The sequence below is a fragment of the Eretmochelys imbricata genome, chromosome 1 (genome assembly GCF_965152235.1).
Source record: "Eretmochelys imbricata isolate rEreImb1 chromosome 1, rEreImb1.hap1, whole genome shotgun sequence".
NCBI lineage: Eukaryota > Metazoa > Chordata > Testudines > Cheloniidae > Eretmochelys > Eretmochelys imbricata.
This window is the reverse complement of record NC_135572.1, coordinates 361,838,199-361,857,515: the sequence shown is the minus strand read 5'-3', so window position 1 is coordinate 361,857,515 and position 19,317 is coordinate 361,838,199. Positions and strand designations below refer to the sequence as shown.

The 19,317-nt window shown below is 45.0% G+C and overlaps 1 protein-coding gene across 2 annotated transcripts in view; it reads left to right on the top strand.

Annotated features, from left to right (window-relative positions):
• GOLGB1 (golgin B1) overlaps window positions 1-19,317 on the top strand; it is a 104,985-nt gene that overhangs the window by 47,600 nt on the left and 38,068 nt on the right. For both annotated transcript variants that reach the window (XM_077838146.1, XM_077838139.1), the window contains exon 15: window positions 884-2,834. In XM_077838146.1, coding sequence (XP_077694272.1) covers window positions 884-2,834 — 1,951 coding nt within the window. The remainder of the gene's footprint in view (window positions 1-883; window positions 2,835-19,317) is intronic.

The window sequence follows — 19,317 nt, the reverse complement described above, 5'->3', positions numbered from 1 at the left end:
CCTCCCATCTCTGTTATCAGCAGATATTCTTTTTGTAAGCCAGATTGTAATTTATATTCACCTTAACAGACAGTAGTCAGCAGGGAAGCATCTGTAGTCTCTCTCTACTAACATGAAACTTAAAATAAGTTCTGCTACATAGAGTGATTATATTTTTAAGTTACTGAGATAGCAAGTAAATGATGCCTTCAAGAATTCAACAATTCCAATTTGATCCAAATTTTAGATTTTTTTTTTGTTTTGTTTTTGTTTTTTTGGTGCCGGGATTGCAGAGTCAAAGGACAATAGAAATGTACCATGATGTTAAAAATTCCAATAGAAAATTGTTTAGAAACAAACAAAACTTTCCCTGTAGTATTTGCTCTAATCCCCCCTTCCCCCAAGATCCTGGTCATAGGTGCTGGAACTAGGGGTGCTGCCACACCCACTGGCTTGAAGTGGTTTCCATCATATCCAGAGTTTACAATTTGGTTCAATGGCTCTCAGAACCCCTACTATACAAACTGTTTCAGCACCATTGATCTTGCTGCAAGCACACACAACAGAGGAGAAAGTGGGCCTGACAGGCACCCCGTCTCTATTCTTCCTCTGCCTCCTTGCCACTCATCCCCATGTCCCCTCCCCAGTGTCTCTCCCCAATTCCTATCCCCTCCCCTATTACCTGCCCCCATTTGGGGGTGGTAGGGAAGAGAGGTGCTCTCATGTGCTCCCCTGAGGCGCACCAGATTTCAAGGAAGTCCAAGTAACTGTGGATATTAGAGCAGTTAGTCAAACTCTAAACCTTAACTCTGGTAGATCTTGCAGTCCACTATAAGGGATACAAATTTGGATATTGGGATACATTGTAGATTTGTTTGTAACAGTTTACTGTCTGTTTTTTCAGGCTGGAACACAACAAACAGGATTGGGAGTCTGAGTCTCAGAGAGTGATTCAGCAGCATCAAAAGATGTCTGACATGTTGCAGGAGGAAAACAAAGGGCTCATGTCTCAGTTAGAAGAGTATCAGAGATTATATACAGACTCTCAAAATGAACTGCAGAAGCTAGATGCAGAAATCAAGTGCCTCAGAGACCAGCTTGCTGATTTGCATAACTCCTTCACTAAGTCTGAGATAGCAAGAGAAGAAATGGAAAGCATGGTCAAGCAACAAGAGGCCAGTATCCAGAACTGTAAATTCAACTGTGAGCAGCTTGAGGCTGACCTACAGGCCTCCAAGGACCTGACAAACAAGCTGCACAAAGAAATTGGTGCCAAAGATCAGAAGATTATCAGTCTACTGTCTGCCAAGGAGGAGGCAGTCATGACTGTTGTATCTGAGTTACAGCAGCAACACGGTGAAGAGGTTAAAAAGCTGGAGGACAGGCTGGGCAAGAAGGAAGAAGAGAAAGTGACCCTAGAAAATGAGAGAGAGAAAGCACTGGACAAGCTTAATCATCTTATGGAAACAATGAAGATAACCAGAGAGGAAAATAAGCAGCAGAAGGCACAGCTGGCTTCCTTCACCAAATGCATGTCTTCTCTGCAGGATGACAGAGACCGTGTGCTGAGAGACTATAAACAGCTGGAAGAGCGTCATCTTGTTATAATCCTGGAGAAAGACCAGTTGATTCAAGAGGCTGCTGCTGAGAACAACAAGCTCAAAGAGGAGATTCGAAGCTTCCATAGCCGGATGGATGACCTCAACTCTGAAAATGCCAAACTGGATGCAGAACTTGTGCGGTATAGGGAGGACCTGAACCAGGTGATTTCAATAAAGGATTCCCAGCAAAAGCAACTCCTCAAAACACAGCTTCAGCGAATCCAAGTGCTGGAAAGTGAAAAGGTCAACATAGAAGGGCATCTGAAGGAGTCTGAACATGCTGTGGAAGATCTCAGGCAGTGTGTGGAAGCCCTGAAAGAGGACAAACAAAGCATGTCCAAAGAGATTGAGAACATGACATTCTCTCTGTCTCAGATTCAGAGCGAGATGACAGCTTTACATGAAGGGAGACTCATTGTGGAGCTGGAGACCCAATTAAAAGATCGGGAGAAGGAGGTGCAAGATCTGGGTGGTAAGCTTGCCCTCTCACAGAAGAGGATAGCAGAATTAGAGGAGGAACTGGTCCATGTCCAAAGGAGTGCAGCCAAGAAGGTGGGAGAGGCTGAGGACAAACTTGAGAATGAACTGAAGCATCTACATCATGATGCAGGGGTAATGCGGAATGAAACTGAAACAGCAGAAGAGAGGGTAGCAGAGCTGGCAGGGGACCTGATGGAAATGGAACAGAAATTTCTTACAGTCACAGAGGACAACAAAGATCTGAGAGCCCAAATTCAGTCTTTTGGGAAGTCCATGAGCTCTCTCCAGAATAGCTGGGACCAAACTAATGAAGAGCTTCAGGTGCTGGGAAAGAAGTACTCTGCAGACTTAGAGAAGCAGCAGTGTCTAGTACAGAGCCTCCAGAAGGAGATGGCTCAATTACAGGAAGAGCTGCACTCCACTGCCAGAGAGAGAGAGACTCTGATGTCTGAACTGACAGCCCTGAAGAATGCTGATGATAAAAAAGATCTGTTATTTCAGCTTGAGGAACTTAACCGACAGCTCAGAGTCAAAGAGGAAGAGCTTCTCCGCTTGTCTTTGGAACTGGAGGAGTCCTCCAGCCAGGTAAAGTCCTTCTCTAGGGCCATGGCAAGCCTGCAGGATGAGAGAGACCGTCTGTTGAGTGAATTGGACAAAGCACATAAGGTGGAGGAAGTGAAGCAGCAGACAGCAGTGAACTCTTCCACCAGCCCTGCAGAAGTGCAGAGCCTGAAGAAGGCATTGTCCTCCTTGCAGGATGACAGAGACAGACTGGTAAGTTCTCTTTCCCCCTCTCACCTTTAGGAATGTTGGCGGTAAAATTCCTAATGTTTCATTAGGGCCTGTCTTTAGAATTTTCCTTAAAACCCATGAGATCTAGGTCTGATATTTGAAATGTAAAAACATACAGCCGCTTCTTATATATCATTGTTGTGACTCCATTGTTAACTTTAAGATAACTTCCATAATCTTGATTTTCAAACATAGACTCATAAAAATTAGTGGTGGGGAAACCTTGTCAACTTGCCCAGCCCGTATCCTGAGGGCCAGTTCAGCACATCATAGTCTTTGATCCAATCTAATTTTAGAAGTTCCAAGCAATGCCTCTTTCTTTGGGAAACCATTGCACAACTTCATACCCCGTCTCCCCAGACCTCAGTCTGAACCCCTTGTTTGTCTTATCTACCTGTTCGTCTTGCCCCAAAGACTGTCACTTTGCATATATATATGAAATAAGAAGGGAAAATTAAGGCTGAATATCAGGAAAAAGTCTTCCTGACAGTAAGGTCGTCATCATCATTTAACATTGAGGCCTAGAGGCACACCATAGGGCCCAAGCTGGTTGATATCTGTAGGCACTATTGCCATACAAATGTTTAAATGATAATGACAACCTTACTGTCAGGAAGACTTTTTTCCTCATATTCATCCTTAATTTTCACTTTTTAGTTCATTCAGTTAGTCCAAGTTATAACCCATGTATCACGCTAGATAACTCCTCCCCTTCATTAGTGTTTACATGTTTGTAGACTATTCTGTCTCCCCTCAATTGCTACTTTGCCGAGCTTCTACCTACCTTGCTCTTTTAATCTTTCCTCCGGATTTAGTTTGTCGTCTTTCTGGTACACAGTGGTACCCAGAATTGAAAACATTAGCTGGAGAATCTGTTACCCCTCAGTAAGCAGTCTGTGTGTCCACAGTATGCAGATTCTGGGTCTATAATGTGTTACCTGAGGAGGCTGGTTGTTTTAAAAAAAGACTAATTTTTCTTCTGTGAAGTATTTCCTCTGCAAAAGTTACTCAACATTTTTCCAACAAAGTATTTGGGAATATTTACTTGTCCTATAAAGAATTGGTCTATGAAATTCAGAGGCTACATTTTATTAGTAGAGTGTAAAATAGAGGACTCAATCTATTCTTAAACTTTATCCATAATACTGCCTCATGCGGAGCAGGTTTCTCAGCACTACTTTTCACTTACCACAGTGCCTTTCTTGGCAGTCTTCCAAAGTGTTTTGGAGACTAGTACAGGGGGTTCCAAAATCCAATCCATGTTTTGTGAATTGTGTTGCTTGTTTTTGTGTACACATCCTTGAAATTTTTCATCTGCTTGTGTATCTCCTTGTTGGATATTCTTAGATGTACGATGATGTATGTGGCATGAATACCTGAATAGAGTAGAACAGAATTAGACAGAAGTTATCACAAGATTCTTTGAAATTTCTGTGCCTCAATTTTGCTTCCAGATCTTTATAGTATGAGGATACAAAAATTTCTCTAAAAGACCTGGTGTCTCTGCCTGTTGGACACTGATCCAGATGCCTTCCCTCGCACTTATGGTATGCCCTGGATGAGATTATACAATAGAACCTCAGAGTTGCAAACACCTCGGGAATGGAGGTTGTTCATAACTCTGAAACGTTTGTGTCACGAAGTCCCTGGGCGATGCTCTGGAACTGCTCCCTACATAGCCAGTCAGGACTCTAGGGAAGTCTCCTTTCTGTGAGCAGACTGTCTGTAGGACACACAGCTTCCACCTTCCTGGGTCTGACCTCGGAGCATTCAGCATCCTCTGCCCCTCCGTGCACTTCCCACAGCGAGTCTGCCCAGGCGGGGTCCTGGGAAGCCGGAGGGTCCTGCCCCCCAACTCCGCAGTCAGATGTGACTCTCAGCCAGCCAGTAAAACAGAAGGTTTATTAGACGACAGGAACATGGTCTAAAACAGAGCTTGTAGGTGCAGAGAACAGGACCCCTCAGCTGGGTCCATTTGGGGGGGACAGTGAGCCAGACAACCACGTCTGCCCTTCACTCCATGTCCCTAGCCAGCCCCAAACTGAAACTCTCTCCAGCCCCTCCTCCTCTGGGCTTTGGCCCTTTCCCGGGCCAGGAGGTCACCTGATTCCTTTGTTCTCCAACCCTTTAGCTCTCACATTGCAGGGGGGAAGGGCCAGGCCATCAGTTGCCAGGAAAAGGGTGTCGGCCATTCTCTATGTCCAGATCCCTGCACACACCTGCCCTCTAGGGCTCTGCAATGATCATACACCCTTATCCCACCATCTAGGTACTTAAGAACTGCCTAGGGGAAACTGAAGCACCCCCACAATATTCAGAGGAAACATTAAAAACCGTCCTGCTTCGTCACAGTTTGTAACTCTGAACAAAAAGTTTTGGTGCTGTTGTTTCAAAAGTTTCAACTGATCATTGACTTAATACAGCTTTGAAACTTTATTATGGAGAAGAAAAATGCTGTTTTTAACTATCTAAATTTAAATGAAACAAGCACAGAAACAGTTTCCTTACTTTGGGGGGTTTTTTTGTCTCTGCTGCTGCCTGATTGTGTTCTTCCGGTTCTAAATATGGTGTGCGGTTGACTGGTCAGTTTGTAACACTGGTGTTCATAACTCTGAGGTTCTACTGTATAAACAGATACTCTAGTTCAGCGTTCTCAACTTTTCTCATAATGTGAGCCACATCTTCAATGCGTGTCTCGTATGAACTCCCTTCCATTCACATTTACATAACATCCCTATAACAGTAACTTCAAGTGACAGTAGGAAAATGCTTAAATTTATTTTAGCAGAAAACGAGGAAGAGCCAAAAAGAAAAGGAGTACTTGTGGCACCTTAGAGACTAACCAATTTATTTGAGCATGAGCTTTCGTGAGCTACAGCTCACTTCATCGGATGCATACCGTGGAAACTGCAGCAGACTTTATATACACACAGAGATCATGAAACAATACCTCCTCCCACCCCACTGTCCTGCTGGTAATAGGTTATCTAAAGTGATCATCAAGTTGGGCCATTTCCAGCACAAATCCAGGTTTTCTCACCCTCCACCCCCACACACACAAACTCACTCTCCTGCTGGTAATAGCCCATCCAAAGTGACAACTCTCTACACAATGTGCATGATAATCAAGGTGAGCCATTTCCTGCACAAATCCAGGTTCTCTCACCCCCTCACCCCTCTCCAAAAAACACACACACACAAACTCACTATCCTGCTGGTAATAGCTCATCCAAAGTGACCACTCTCCCTACAATGTACATGATAATCAAGGTGGGCCATGTCCAGCACAAATCCAGGCTCTCTCACACAAACCCTCCTTTTTTTTCCGTGGGACACACACACACACACACACAAACTCACTCTCCTGCTGGCAATAGCTCATCCATTATGCTACCTTGCATAATGACTTAGCCTATTTCCCCTTGTTTTTTCCTACCCCCCCCCCCCAGACGTTCTGGTTAAACTTGGATTTAAACTTGGAGAGTGGTCAGTTTGGATGAGCTATTGCCAGCAGGAGAGTGAGTTTGTGTGTGTGTGTGTGTGTCCCCGGGAAAAAAAAAAAGGGGGGGGGGTGAGAGCCTGGATTTGTGCTGGACATGGCCCACCTTGATTATCATGCACATTGTAGGGAGAGTGGTCACTTTGGATGAGCTATTACCAGCAGGAGAGTGTGTGTGTGTGTTTTTTTGGAGGGGGGTGAGGGGGTGAGAAAACCTGGATTTGTGCTGGAAATGGCCCAACTTGATGATCACTTTAGATAAGCTATTACCAGCAGGACAGTGGGGTGGGAGGAGGTATTGTTTCATGATCTCTGTGTGTGTATATAAAGTCTGCTGCAGTTTCCATGGCATGCATCCGATGAAGTGAGCTGTAGCTCACGAAAGCTCATGCTCAAATAAATTGGTTAGTCTCTAAGGTGCCACAAGTACTCCTTTTCTTTTTGCGAATACAGACTAACACGGCTGTTACTCTGAAACCTGTCATTAAAGGAAGAGCCAGTATCATATATACACACTTGTAAAATTGTAGCCAGTTTTTTATATTTACAATATAAAAACTTGATGCTTTTTTTAAAGAAAAAGTATCACAAAGCTGAAAACAACTACTGGGAAAAATAATTTAAACAAAAATCTTATGAGAGTTAGGAATTGTTTAAAAATACTTTATTATATATACAAAAATCTACAACGTAGAAAGAAGTCCATGCTGGTTAAAAGACCAGCCTGGCTTAGAAGGGAGGTGAAGGCCACCGTAAAAAAAAAAAAAAAAAAAAAAAAAAAAAATAAAGGAAGTATAGTGGTTTGGGCCCTACCTTACAGCTCTCTCTTCTGGCTGGACTCATGCTTATGCTAGCTGAGCCCATTCCCTCCCTGGGAAAATGCTGCCTGGGCCTTCTCACAGAATCCAGGGAAGGTAGTTTTCAGGCAGATTAATTACTGTGGGGTTTTTTTTTTAAGACTTCTTAGTGGAAATAGGATCAAAGCTTCAGAGATTCAACCTGTACAGACTTTTTGAAGAGAGAGTCCCTTTCTCCAAGTCTGTCCCTCATCCCACAAGTTCATCAACCCAACAATTCCTGGTTCTTACCTCAGAGACGTTTTGTTAACAGGACTTTCCCCAATCTCCCTTCTGTCCATTGGTTTCTTGGCACCACTCCTCCCAGCAATTGCTCCAGCCTCTGGCTAAGTGTTGCAGTCCCCTTCCATTTCCTGCTTCTCCTTTTATGAGGTTCAGCTAGTTAAAATTGCAGGTCTTTCCCGAGGTGCATGGGTTGGGATAATTAGTCAGCCAGCTGTAGGCCTCTGACCCCAGAGGAATGGTATTGCTTATGCCTTCACAGGAAGCAAAAGAACATGAGAGATCTATGGCTAGTAGATTTAAGGATCATAAGAAGGAGTTTAAGTATATTATAAACAAAAAGAATCCCAGCACTGGTATTGGTCCATTTCTGGATGGAAATGATAGAATTATCAATAATAATGCAGAAAAAAGAGAAGTGTCCAATAAATAGTTCTATTCTGTATTTGGGGGGAAAAAACAGATGTAATCCTATCTTATGATAATGGGTGATGAAAGACTTTCTGTTCCACTAATATGGTGAGGGTCTGCTGCTCAATGGAGAAGGTGAATTGCTAATGGAAGATGATAGGAAGGCAGAGTTGCTCAATGCCTGTTTTGCTTCAGTCTTCTTACAAAAAATAACGTGACCGGACGACTAGCGAAGTTAACAGACGCTAAAGGGTAAGGGATGCAGACTGGAATAAGTAAAGAACATGTCAGAGATCTTCTGACCAATTTGAATTAATTCAAATCAGCGGGGCCAGATGCTATTCACCTGAGGGTACTGAAGGATTTCACTGAAGAAATCTGAGTCAGTGGCAACAATATTTACAAATTCATGGATGACAGGAGAGGTCCCAGAAGACTGGAGAAGGTCTAACATGGTGCCCATCTTTAAAAAGGGGGGAAAGGAGGAGGTGGGGAACTATAGATCAGTCAACCTGACTTTGATACCTAGGAAGCAATGTATAAAACATTCAATTTGCGAATACCTGGAGGATGAAGGGGTAATCACTAGCAGCCAGCATGGATTTACCAAGAACAAATCATGCCAAACCAGCTTGATTTCCTTCTTTGACAGGGTAACTAATTTAGCGGATGGGGGAATGCTGTGAAAATAATATACCTGGACATCAGCAAGATTTAGACACAGTCCAATAAAAGCTGGAGAAATGCGGGCTTGGCGGAACTACCATTAAGTGGATACATAATTGGTTAAACAACTGCAAACAAAGAGTCACTATTAATGGAGTGATGTTGGATTGGAGGGAGGTCTCAAGTGGGGTTCCACAGGGATCTGTTCTGGGTCCAGTGTTTAATATCTTTATACCTACGTCCAGGTCATTAATAAAGAGCAAACTGATCAAATTTGCAGATAACACAAAGATGGGGGGGTGGGTGTTGCCAATACTTTGGAGGATAGAGCTAAAATTCAGTGATCAGTGGCTCCATGTCTAGTTGGCAGCCAGCATCAAGCGGAGTGCCCCAAGTGTTGGTCCTGGGGCCAGTTTTGTTCAGTATCTTCCTTAATGATCTGGAGGATGGCTTGGACTGCACCCTCAGCAAGTTTGCAGATGACACTAAACTGGGAGGAGAGGTAGATACGCTGGAGGGTAGGGATAGGCTACAGAGGGCATCTAGTCCAACCCCCCTGCTCAAAGCAGGACAAACACCAACTAAATCATCCCAACCAGGGCTTTGTCAAGCCAGGCCTTAAAAGCCTCTAAGGATGGAGATTCCACCACCTCCCTAGGTAATGAATTCCAGTGCATTCTTTCGACACATCAGGATGGTTTGTCCCTGTAACCTCAACAGGGATTCCTTGAAATACAGCCAGCTCTCCTGGACTCCTTTCCCCTTCATGTTAGTCCCCCAGGGGATCCTACCCATCCGTTCCCTGAGGGAGTCGAAGTCTGCTTTCCTGAAGTCCAGGGTCCGTATCCTGCTGCTTACCTTTCTTCCCTGTGTCAGGATCCTGAACTCAACCAACTCATGGTCACTGCCTCCCAGATTCCCATCCACTTTTGCTTCCCCTACTAATTCTTCCCGGTTTGTGAGCAGCAGGTCAAGAAAAGCTCCCCCCCCCAGTTGGCTCCTCTAGCACTTGCACCAGGAAATTGTCCCCTATGCTTTCCAAAAACTTCCTAGATTGCCTATGCACCGCTGTATTGCTCTCTTAGCAGATATCAGGAAAATTAAAGTCACCCATGAGAACCAGAGCATGCGATCTAGTAGCTTCCGCGAGCTGCCGGAAGAAAGCCTCATCCACCTCATCCCCCTGGTCCGGTGGTCTATAGCAGACTCCCACCACTACATCACTCCTGTTGCTCACACTTCTAAACTTAATCCAGAGACACTCAGGTTTTTCTGCAGTTTCGTACTGGAGCTCTGAGCAGTCATACTGCTCCCTTACATACAGTGCTACTCCCCCACCTTTTCTGCCCTGCCTGTCCTTCCTGAACAGTTTATAACCATCCATGACAGTACTCCAGTCATGTGAGTTATCCCACCAAGTCTCTGTTATTCCAATCACGTTATAATTCCTTGACATCACCAGGACCTCCAGTTCTCCCTGCTTGTTTCCAAGGCTTTGTGCATTCGTATATAAGCACTTGAGATAACCTGCTGATCGCCCCTCATTCTCAGTATGAGGCAGGAGCCCTCCCCTCACAGACATTCCTGCCTGTGCTTCCTCGCGGTATTCCGCTTTCCCACTTACCTCAGGGCTTTGGTCTCCTTCCCCCGGTGAACCTAGGTTAAAGCCCTCCTCACTAGGTTAGCCAGCCTGCTCGCAAAGATGCTCTTCCCTCCCTTCGTAAGATGGAGCCCATCTCTGCCCAGCACTCCTCCTTCATGGAACACCATCCCATGGTCAAAGAATCCAAAGCCTTCTCTCCGACACCACCTGCGTAGCCATTCGTTGACTTCCATGATTCGACGGTCCCTACCCAGGCCTTTTCCTTCCACGGGGAGGATGGACGAGAACACCACTTGCGCCTCAAACTCCTTTATCCTTCTTCCCAGAGCCACGTAGTCCGCAGTGATCCGCTCAAGGTCATTCTTGGCAGTATCATTGGTGCCCACGTGGAGAAGCAGGAAGGGGTAGCGATACGAGGGCTTGATGAGTCTCGGCAGTCTCTCCGTCACATCACGAATCTTAGCCCACGGCAAGCAGCAGACTTCTCGGTTTTCCCGGTCAGGGCGGCAGATAGATGACTCAGTCCCCCAGAGTAGAGAGTCCCCGACCACCACCACCCGCCTCCTTCTCTTGGGAGTGGTGGTCGTGGAACCCCCCCATCTCAGGACAGTGCATCTCATGCCTTCCAACCAGCGGAGTCTCCTTCTGCTTTCTCCTCCCAGACATATCATCTGGTCCACTCTCTGCAATGGTACCTGTGGAGAGAACAGGAAAGCGGTTAGTTACCTGTGTCCGCGTTGCTGGAACCCGGACATTCCCCCTTCTTCTGGAGGTCACATGTTGCCAAGCTTCTTCACTGGCCTCTTGGCTCCGCTGTGCAACCTGCTCTAAATCTTTAGAGCTTTGTGCCCGTAGAAGCATATCCTGACTTTTGTCCAGAAAATCCTCCGTTTCTCGTATGCAACGCAGGGTCGTTATCTGTTGCTCCAGACCTTCAATCTTCTCTTCCAGTATGGAGACCAGCTTGCACTTTGTACACACAAAGTCGCTTCTGTCCTGTGGAAGAAAGACAAACATGGCACATCCAGTGCAGGTCACAACAGCTGAACCCCCGCCTTCCATATCACCTTCTTACTATGAGCTTCCTCAGAGAAGTTGGCAAGATGTAAGCGTCACAGGGCTCACTCCAGGCGAACTCCCAGGCAAACTCCTGCTGTGTGCTGCTCTGCTGTCCCCCGCCGCTCAGCTGGTTCGCGAAGCTCTAGAGAAACAGTGTTTCCTAATATCCAACCTAGACCTCCCCCATTGCAACTTGAGACCATTGCTTCTTGTTCTGTCATCTTTCACCACTGAGAACAGCCTAGCTCCATCCTCTTTGGAACTCCCCTTCAGTTAGTTGAAGGCTGCTATCAAATCCCCCCTCACTCTTTTCTCTTCTGCAGACTAAACAAGCCCAGATCCCTCAGCCTCTCCTCATAAGTCATGTGTTCCAGTCCCCTAATCATTTTTGTTGTCCTCTGCTGGACGCTTTCCAATTTTTCCACATCCTTCTTGTAGTGTTGGGCCCCAAACTGGACACAGTACTCCAGATGAGGCCTCACCAATGTCCAATAGAGGGGAACGATCACGTCCCTCGATCTGCTGGCAATGCCCCTACTTATACATCCCAAAATGCCATTAGTTTCTTGGCAACAAGGGCACACTGTTGACTCATATCCATCTTCTCGTTCACTGTAACCCCTAGGTCCTTTTCTGCAGAACTGCTGGCAAGCCATTCAGTCCTTAGTCTGTAGCGGTGTATGGGATTCTTCCGTCCTAAGTGCAGGACTCTGCACTTGTTGAACCTCATCAGATTTCTTTTGGCCCAATCCTCCAATTTGTCTAGGTCCCTCTGTATCCTATCCTTACCCTCCAGCGTATCTACCTCTCCCCCCAGTTTAGAGTCATCCGCAAATTTGCTGAGGGTGCAAACTATCCCATCATCCAGATCATTCATAAAGATGTTGAACAGTCCATATAGTCCATTCCCCTGTGCTCAGGCAGGATTCAGTATACCTAGGCCATCCCTGATAGATTTGTCTAACCTGTTCTTAAAAACCTCCAGTGATGTGGATTCCACAACATCCTAGATAACCTGTTCCAGTGCTTAACTATTCTTGTAGTTAGAAAGTCTTTTCTAATATCTAACCTAAATCTCCCTTGCTGCAAATTAAGCCATTTACTTCTTGTCCTACCCTCTGTGGACCTGGAGAGCAATTGATTACTATCCCCTTTATAACAAATTTTTACATATTTGAAGATTATTATAATTTCTCTTCTCTAGACTAAGCATGCCTAGTTCTTTCAACCTTTCCTCATAGGTCACGTTTTCTAAGCCTCTTATAAAAAAAAAAAATGGACACACTCTCCAGTTTCTCCACATCTTTCTTAGTGTGATGCCCAAAACTGGACACAGTACTCCAGGTGAGGCCTCACCAATGCCAAGTAGAGTGGAACAATTACCTCCTATGTCTTAATACAACATTCCTGTTAATACGTCCCAGAATGACATTTGCCTTATTCTCAACAGCATCTTCACTGCTGACTCATATTCACTATAACCCCCTGCTTCTTTTCTGCAGTACTGCTGCCTAGCCAGTTGTTCTTTTTCAAGGAATGTCCCTGTGGGTGCTCCACTTTAGGTGTCTGTGCACCCTGTGCCTGAAATCGGCGACACCATCATGGTCTTGTGCTACTCGAGGCAGTTACAAAGCACTGTGTGACCAACTGTCCCTCAGTTCCTTCTGTACTGCCTTTGGCTTGAGTTGGAACAACTTAGCAGCACCTCATTTACCCTTAGAAAACATAGCTTATAGTATTCAGAGTAGCAGCCGTGTTAGTCTGTATCCGCGAAAAGAACAGGAGTACTTGTGGCACCTTAGCGACTAACAAATTTATTAGCGCATAAGCTTTCATGAGCTACAGCTCACTTCGTTGGATGCATAGAATGGAACATACAGTAAGATAGATAGATCTATCTATCTATACAGATAAGTTGGAAGTTATTACAAACTGTGAAAGGCTAATTAGTTAAGATGAGCTATTATCAGCAGGAGAAAAAAAACTTTTATAGTGATAATCAAGATGGCCCATTTAGACAGTTGACAAGAAGGTGTGAGGATACTTAACTTAAGGAAATAGATTCAATATGTGTAGCTTGTAGTAGTTAGTTATCAGGGTTACTACCATTACTTCTTTATTCTTTATCCAAAAAGAAATTATTCTCCTCTATCCCCTTAGAGTAGGAAGATAAGTTAGAATCCTTCCAAGTTACTACTCCCTTTTACTGAAAACAGCGTCTCTCCAGCATGCTTGGATCACCTGGCTTTAAATGCTGTCTGACTTGCAGACTGTCAATTCCGATCTCGGATGGACACACGCTTTGCGTCCGCTGCCTTAGTGAGACTCACATTCCCCAAAAGTGTCCACACTGCCAAACCCTTATGGCTAGAACAAGGAAGGTGAGAGACCTCCATTTAAAACTTCTGATGATGGAGAAATATTTGAGACTGGCCTCAGACCCCGAATCAAGGACCCCTCCTGGCCAATAGTCACCATTAACAGCCTTTGACAGAGGTCCTGCCTCAACAGCCTCCACAAAAGAGCCTGTACCTAAAAAAGCCACACAAAAAAACAGACTCAGGCTTTGCCTCGCTGGGAATCCACTAAGAAAAAGCAATTGCCTCCTACCAAGTCCTCCTTGGTACCGTTGGCACTGAGTACATCTGAGTCTGAGGCATCAGGTCCCTCTGGCACTATGAGAACACAGAGAGCAAAAGACCCGAAGGGGGCAAGCTCGAACTGTGTCTCACAAGGCAAACTAATGCCCTCGGCACCAGTACACATGGAGCTGAAGAGGTGCTCGGCCCTGAGCAGCAAAATGATGCTACCTGCAGTACCTACACAACACGGAACAAGACCTGCAGCATCAACTTCTGTAGATCATACGCCAGCAATGCCAACTCTGGCACCAACACACCCAGTGCCACATCAGTTCTTGCAACATACAGACCTAATGGTCTCCTCAACGCCGGAATCTCCACTCCTTGGTACTGATGGCACTCCAACTTGATTGGTACTGAACCGACTGACTACTCTACCGCAGTCAGCTCCCACTCTTTCCAGCGATGCTGAAGATGAGGATGAAGGAGTGATTTATACACCTCATAGCTCCTCACCCAAACCTGGACCATCACACTGGCCAGAATACCCCTCTACTGCGGAAGCATGTACCTGGTTTGGGCACCTGTGGGCTCTGGCAGCCATGCCATTCCAACCTAACTAGCCATACTGGGATCTGTGAGCATTATACAGGGCTCAACATTGGAGAGCCCCTAGTCCATCAAGATCAAGAGCTCCACAGTCGCCATAGAATCATACAATATCAGGGTTGGAAGGGACCTCAGGAGGTCATCTAGTTCAACCCCCTGCTCGAAGCAGGACCAATCCCCAACTAAATCATCCCAGCCAGGGCTTTGTCAAGCCTGATCTTAAAAACTTCAAAGGAAGGAGATTCCACCACCTCCCTAGGTAACGCATTCCAGTGCTTCACCACCTCTCCTATCACCCTCAGAGACACAGGAAGAAATGACTGAGGAAACTGGGGGAAATCTCAGATCAGGAAGCCTCACCACCGCCTAACTTGTCATCTTTGTCACCAGACAAAATGATAATGCTCCCACCACAGGGGATGACTTCAAGCAGTTCCAGGAACTCTTTAAAAGGGTGGCAGAGTCATTGGACATATCCCTCGAAGAGGTGCTGGAGTCCCAACATAAACTGTTAGACATACTCCAGACATCGACCTAAACAAAGATTGCGCTACTGATCAGTGATGCTATTATGGAGCCTGCCAAAACCATCTAGCAGACACCCACAACTGCAACACCATCATGCAAAAGATAGATGCTATGTAGTACTTTCTGTCCTAAGGGAGCAGAATTTTTGTTTACACACCCCACACCAAACTCCTTGGTAGTGGAGGCAGTAAATGAGAGGGGGAAACAGTACCACACCAGAGCAACCCCATGTGACAAAGACTGGAAGAGGCTAGACCTCTTCGGTCTCAAGACATATTCTTCTGCCCCATTACAATTTCACATAGCGAATTACGAGACTTTACTGGCCAAATGTACTCTCAAAGATTTCTCAAAAATGTCAGAATTTATTGACCATTTACCCGAGGATAAAAAAGAACAGTTCAAGGCTAATATCGCTGAAGGCCATCTCATCACCAGGACAGCACTACAGGCCTCACTTGACTCTGCAGACACGGCTGCACAATCCATCGCATCATCTGTTGTCATGCGCCATGCATGTTGGCTACATCTCTTGGGATTTCCTAGGGAAGTCCACTCGACTTTCGAGGATCTGCCCTTTGAAGGCCGAAAGTTATTTGTGGCTAAACCACATGAGTCCCTCCACACCCTTAAGGACTCAAGGGCAACCTTAAGATCTCTGGGCATCTACACACCTGCAAATAAAAAGAAACAGGGCTGGTATTATATCCAGATATTTCACTCAACCGTACACACAACCCCACAGGCAGTACGACCAACGGCATAAACAAAGACAAACCAGATGTCGGCAAAACCAAAATCAACCTTCGACATCCCAGCAGTCCACCTTGAGACAACAATTTTGAAGGTGTGGTCGAGGGCATGAGACCACCATACTCTCTAACTCAGGAAACAGAAACTGTCTCCCGTCCATTCAGAGATCATCTGCCACCATATTACCAAGTCTGGAACACCATCACAACAGACAGGTTTTGGAAATTATCCAAAACGGTTATTCCATCCACTTTACCTCTATCCCACCTACCCACCCTCCTTCCCTATCCCTCTTCAGTAAGCGCCACAAAGAGCATGATAACACTCTTCACAAACTTAGGGCTACAAATAAATAGGCAGAAGTCCACACTGACCCCTATCCAGATACTAGGATTTATCCGAGCTTGCCTCATCTGTGCAACAGGGACACTACCTCAACCACTCTTTATCAGACTTGTCAACTTAATTTCAACAGTGACAGACAGTCCACAAATATTGGCCAGGACATGTCTCCAACTACTAGGATATATGGCAGCAGCAACATTTGTTGTCGAACATGCCAGACTTCACATGAGATGCCTGCAGGCCTGGCTTCGAACAGTGTATGGTCCACACAGATTCAGCCTAAGTGGACAGCTCATGATGCTAAGGAAGGTAAAGGACTCACTCAAATAGTGGACACAATCAAGAAACGTCTGCACAGGGGCCCCATTTCTACAAAGGACCCCAACAATGACAATCAGCACAGATGCCTCTCTAATAGGCTGGGGAGCACATTTACTCAACAACACAGTTCAAGGCTGATGGTCCCCTTCAGAATCCAACATGCACATAAACTTGCTGGAGCTAATGGTAATCCACAACACATGCAGTCACTTTCTACCTCTAATTAAAAAACAAAGCCATCAGGATCCTCACGGACAATGTAGTGTGCATGTTTTACATAAACTTCCAGAGGGGTGCAAGATCACAATCTATATGCACAGAAGTGATATGGCTCTGGAATTGGTGCATCAGCAACAACATCCACATGTTGGCATCTTACCTCCTGGGATGCCAAAACTCAACAGCCTTAAGCTGAAATTTTGCACAGAGCTACGAATGGGAGAGAGATCCCAGTGCTCTACATACAGTATACAAAAGATGGGGATTCCCTACCATAGACCTCTTTGCACCAGCACAGAATGCCGAGTGACCATGATATTGCTCCAGAGCAGGATTGCAAGCCCTCTCCCTAGGCAACACTCTCCTCATCAAATGGGATCATAGAATCATAGAAAATTAGGGTTGGAAGAGACCTCAGGAGGTCATCTAGTCCAACCCCCTGCTAAAAGCATGCACCATTAATGTATGCATTTCATCTGACCCCACTCTTAACCCGTGTCATACACAAGATCAAGAAAGACAAATCCAAAGTAATCATTAAAAAAGCTACTGTACCCAATGACTGGAAGATAGCTAATGTAACGCCAATATTTAAGAAGGGCTCTAGGGGTGATCCTGGCAATTACAGATCTGTAAGTCTAACATCAGTACCGGGCAAATTAGTTGAAACAATATTAAAGAATAAAATTATCAGACACATTAAAGAACATAAATAGTTGTGCAAAAGTCAACATGGTTTCTGTAAAGGGAGATCATGTTTTACTAATCTATTAGAGTTCTTTAAGGGGGTCAACAAACACGTGTATAAGGGGGATCCAGTGGATATAGTGTACTTAGATTTCCAGAAAGCCTTTGACAAGGTCCCTCACCAAAGGCTGTTACGTAAATTAAGTTGTCATGGGATAAGAGGGAAGATCCTTTCATGGATTGAGAACTGGTTAAAAGACCGGGAACAAAGGGTAGGAATAAATGGTAAATTTTCAGAATGGAGAGGGGTAACTAGTGGTGTTCCCCAAGGGTCAGTCCTAGGGCCAATCCTATTCAGCGTATTCATAAATGATCTGGAGAAAGGAGTAAACAATGAGGTGGCAAAGTTTGCAGATGATACTAAACTGCTCAAGATAGTTAAGACGAAAGCAGATTGTGAAGAACTTCAAAAAGATCTCACAAAACTAAGTGATTGGGCAACAAAATGGCAAATGAAATTTAATGTGGATAAATGTAAAGTAATGCACATTAGAAAAAAATAACCCCAACTATACATACAATATGATGGGGGCTAATTTAGCTACAACTAATCAGGAAAAAGATCTTAGAGTCATCGTGGATAGTTCTCTTAAGACGTCCACGCAGTGTGCTGCGGCAGTCAAAAAAGCAAACGGGATGTTAGGAATCATTAAAAAGGGGATAGAGAATAAGACGGAGAATATCTTATTCCCCTTATATAAATCCATGGTACGCCCACATCTTGAATACTGCTTACAAATGTGGTCCCCTCATCTCAAAAAAGATACACTGGCATTAGAAAAAGTTCAAAAAGGGCAAATAAATGATTAGGGGTTTGGAACGGGTCCCATATGAGGAGGGATTAAAGAGGCTATGACTTTTCAGCTTGGAAAAGAGGAGACTAAGGGGGGATATGATAGAGGTATATAAAATCATGAGTGGTGTGGAGAAAGTGAATAAGGAAAAGTTATTTACTTGTTCCCATAATATAAGAAGTAGGGGCCACCAAATGAAATTAATGGGCAGCAGGTTTAAAACAAATAAAAGGAAGTTCTTTTTCACTCAGCACACAGTCAACCTGTGGAACTCCTTGCCTGAGGAGGTTGTGAAGGCTAGGACTATAAAGAGAACTGGATAAATTTATGGGGGTTAAGTCCATTAATGGCTATTAGCCAGGATGGGTAAGGAATGGTGTCCCTAGCCTCTGTTTGTTAGAGGGTGGAGATGGATGGCAGGAGAGAGATCACTTGATCATTACCTGTTAGGTTCACTCCTCCTGGGGCACCTGGCATTGGCCACTGTCGGTAGACAGAATACTGGGCTGGATGGACCTTTGGTCTGACCCAGTATGAACATTCTTATGTTCTTATGTTATAATAGCGCCAACATGGCCCAGGCAAACATGATTCCCATACCTTCTGAGGATGACAATATGCCCACCTCAAACCCTTCCCCTAATATCTCACCACCTCTCACAAGATGCGGGACATGTTCACCATCCCAACCTCGCAGTTCTCCACCTAAAGGCTTGGCTGCTCCGTGACTAAGAGGGGTCGAGACTGCCTGTTTAGAGGAAGTAAAATACATATTACTGAACAGCCGTAAAATGAGTAGAAGAAACACATATATCCATAAGTGGAAATGGTTCAACACTTCGTGCCAAGATAGACAGATTTTTGCCTATATCTTGCCCGTTACCAAGGGTCCTGGATTACATATTAGAAATTAAAAATTTGGGGCTGTCCACAAGCTCTATCAAGGTATACTTGGTGGCTATCACAGCCTTTCACAAGAAGGTGGATGGGGTCACCATATTTGTTCACCCAACGATTAAACACTTTCTTAGAGGCATTAAGAACGCTTACACCACAACAAGGAATCCTGCCGTTCATGTGAGACGTCAACCTCGTCTTACGCTGACTTATGGGAAAGCCATTTGAGTTCCTCGCTTCCTGCGTATTACTCCACCTATCTGTGAAGGTGGCCTTCCTCATCGCCATCACATCCGCCAGCCAGGTGGGAGAACTAGGTGCCCTAATGGCATATCCCCCTTACACAAAGATAA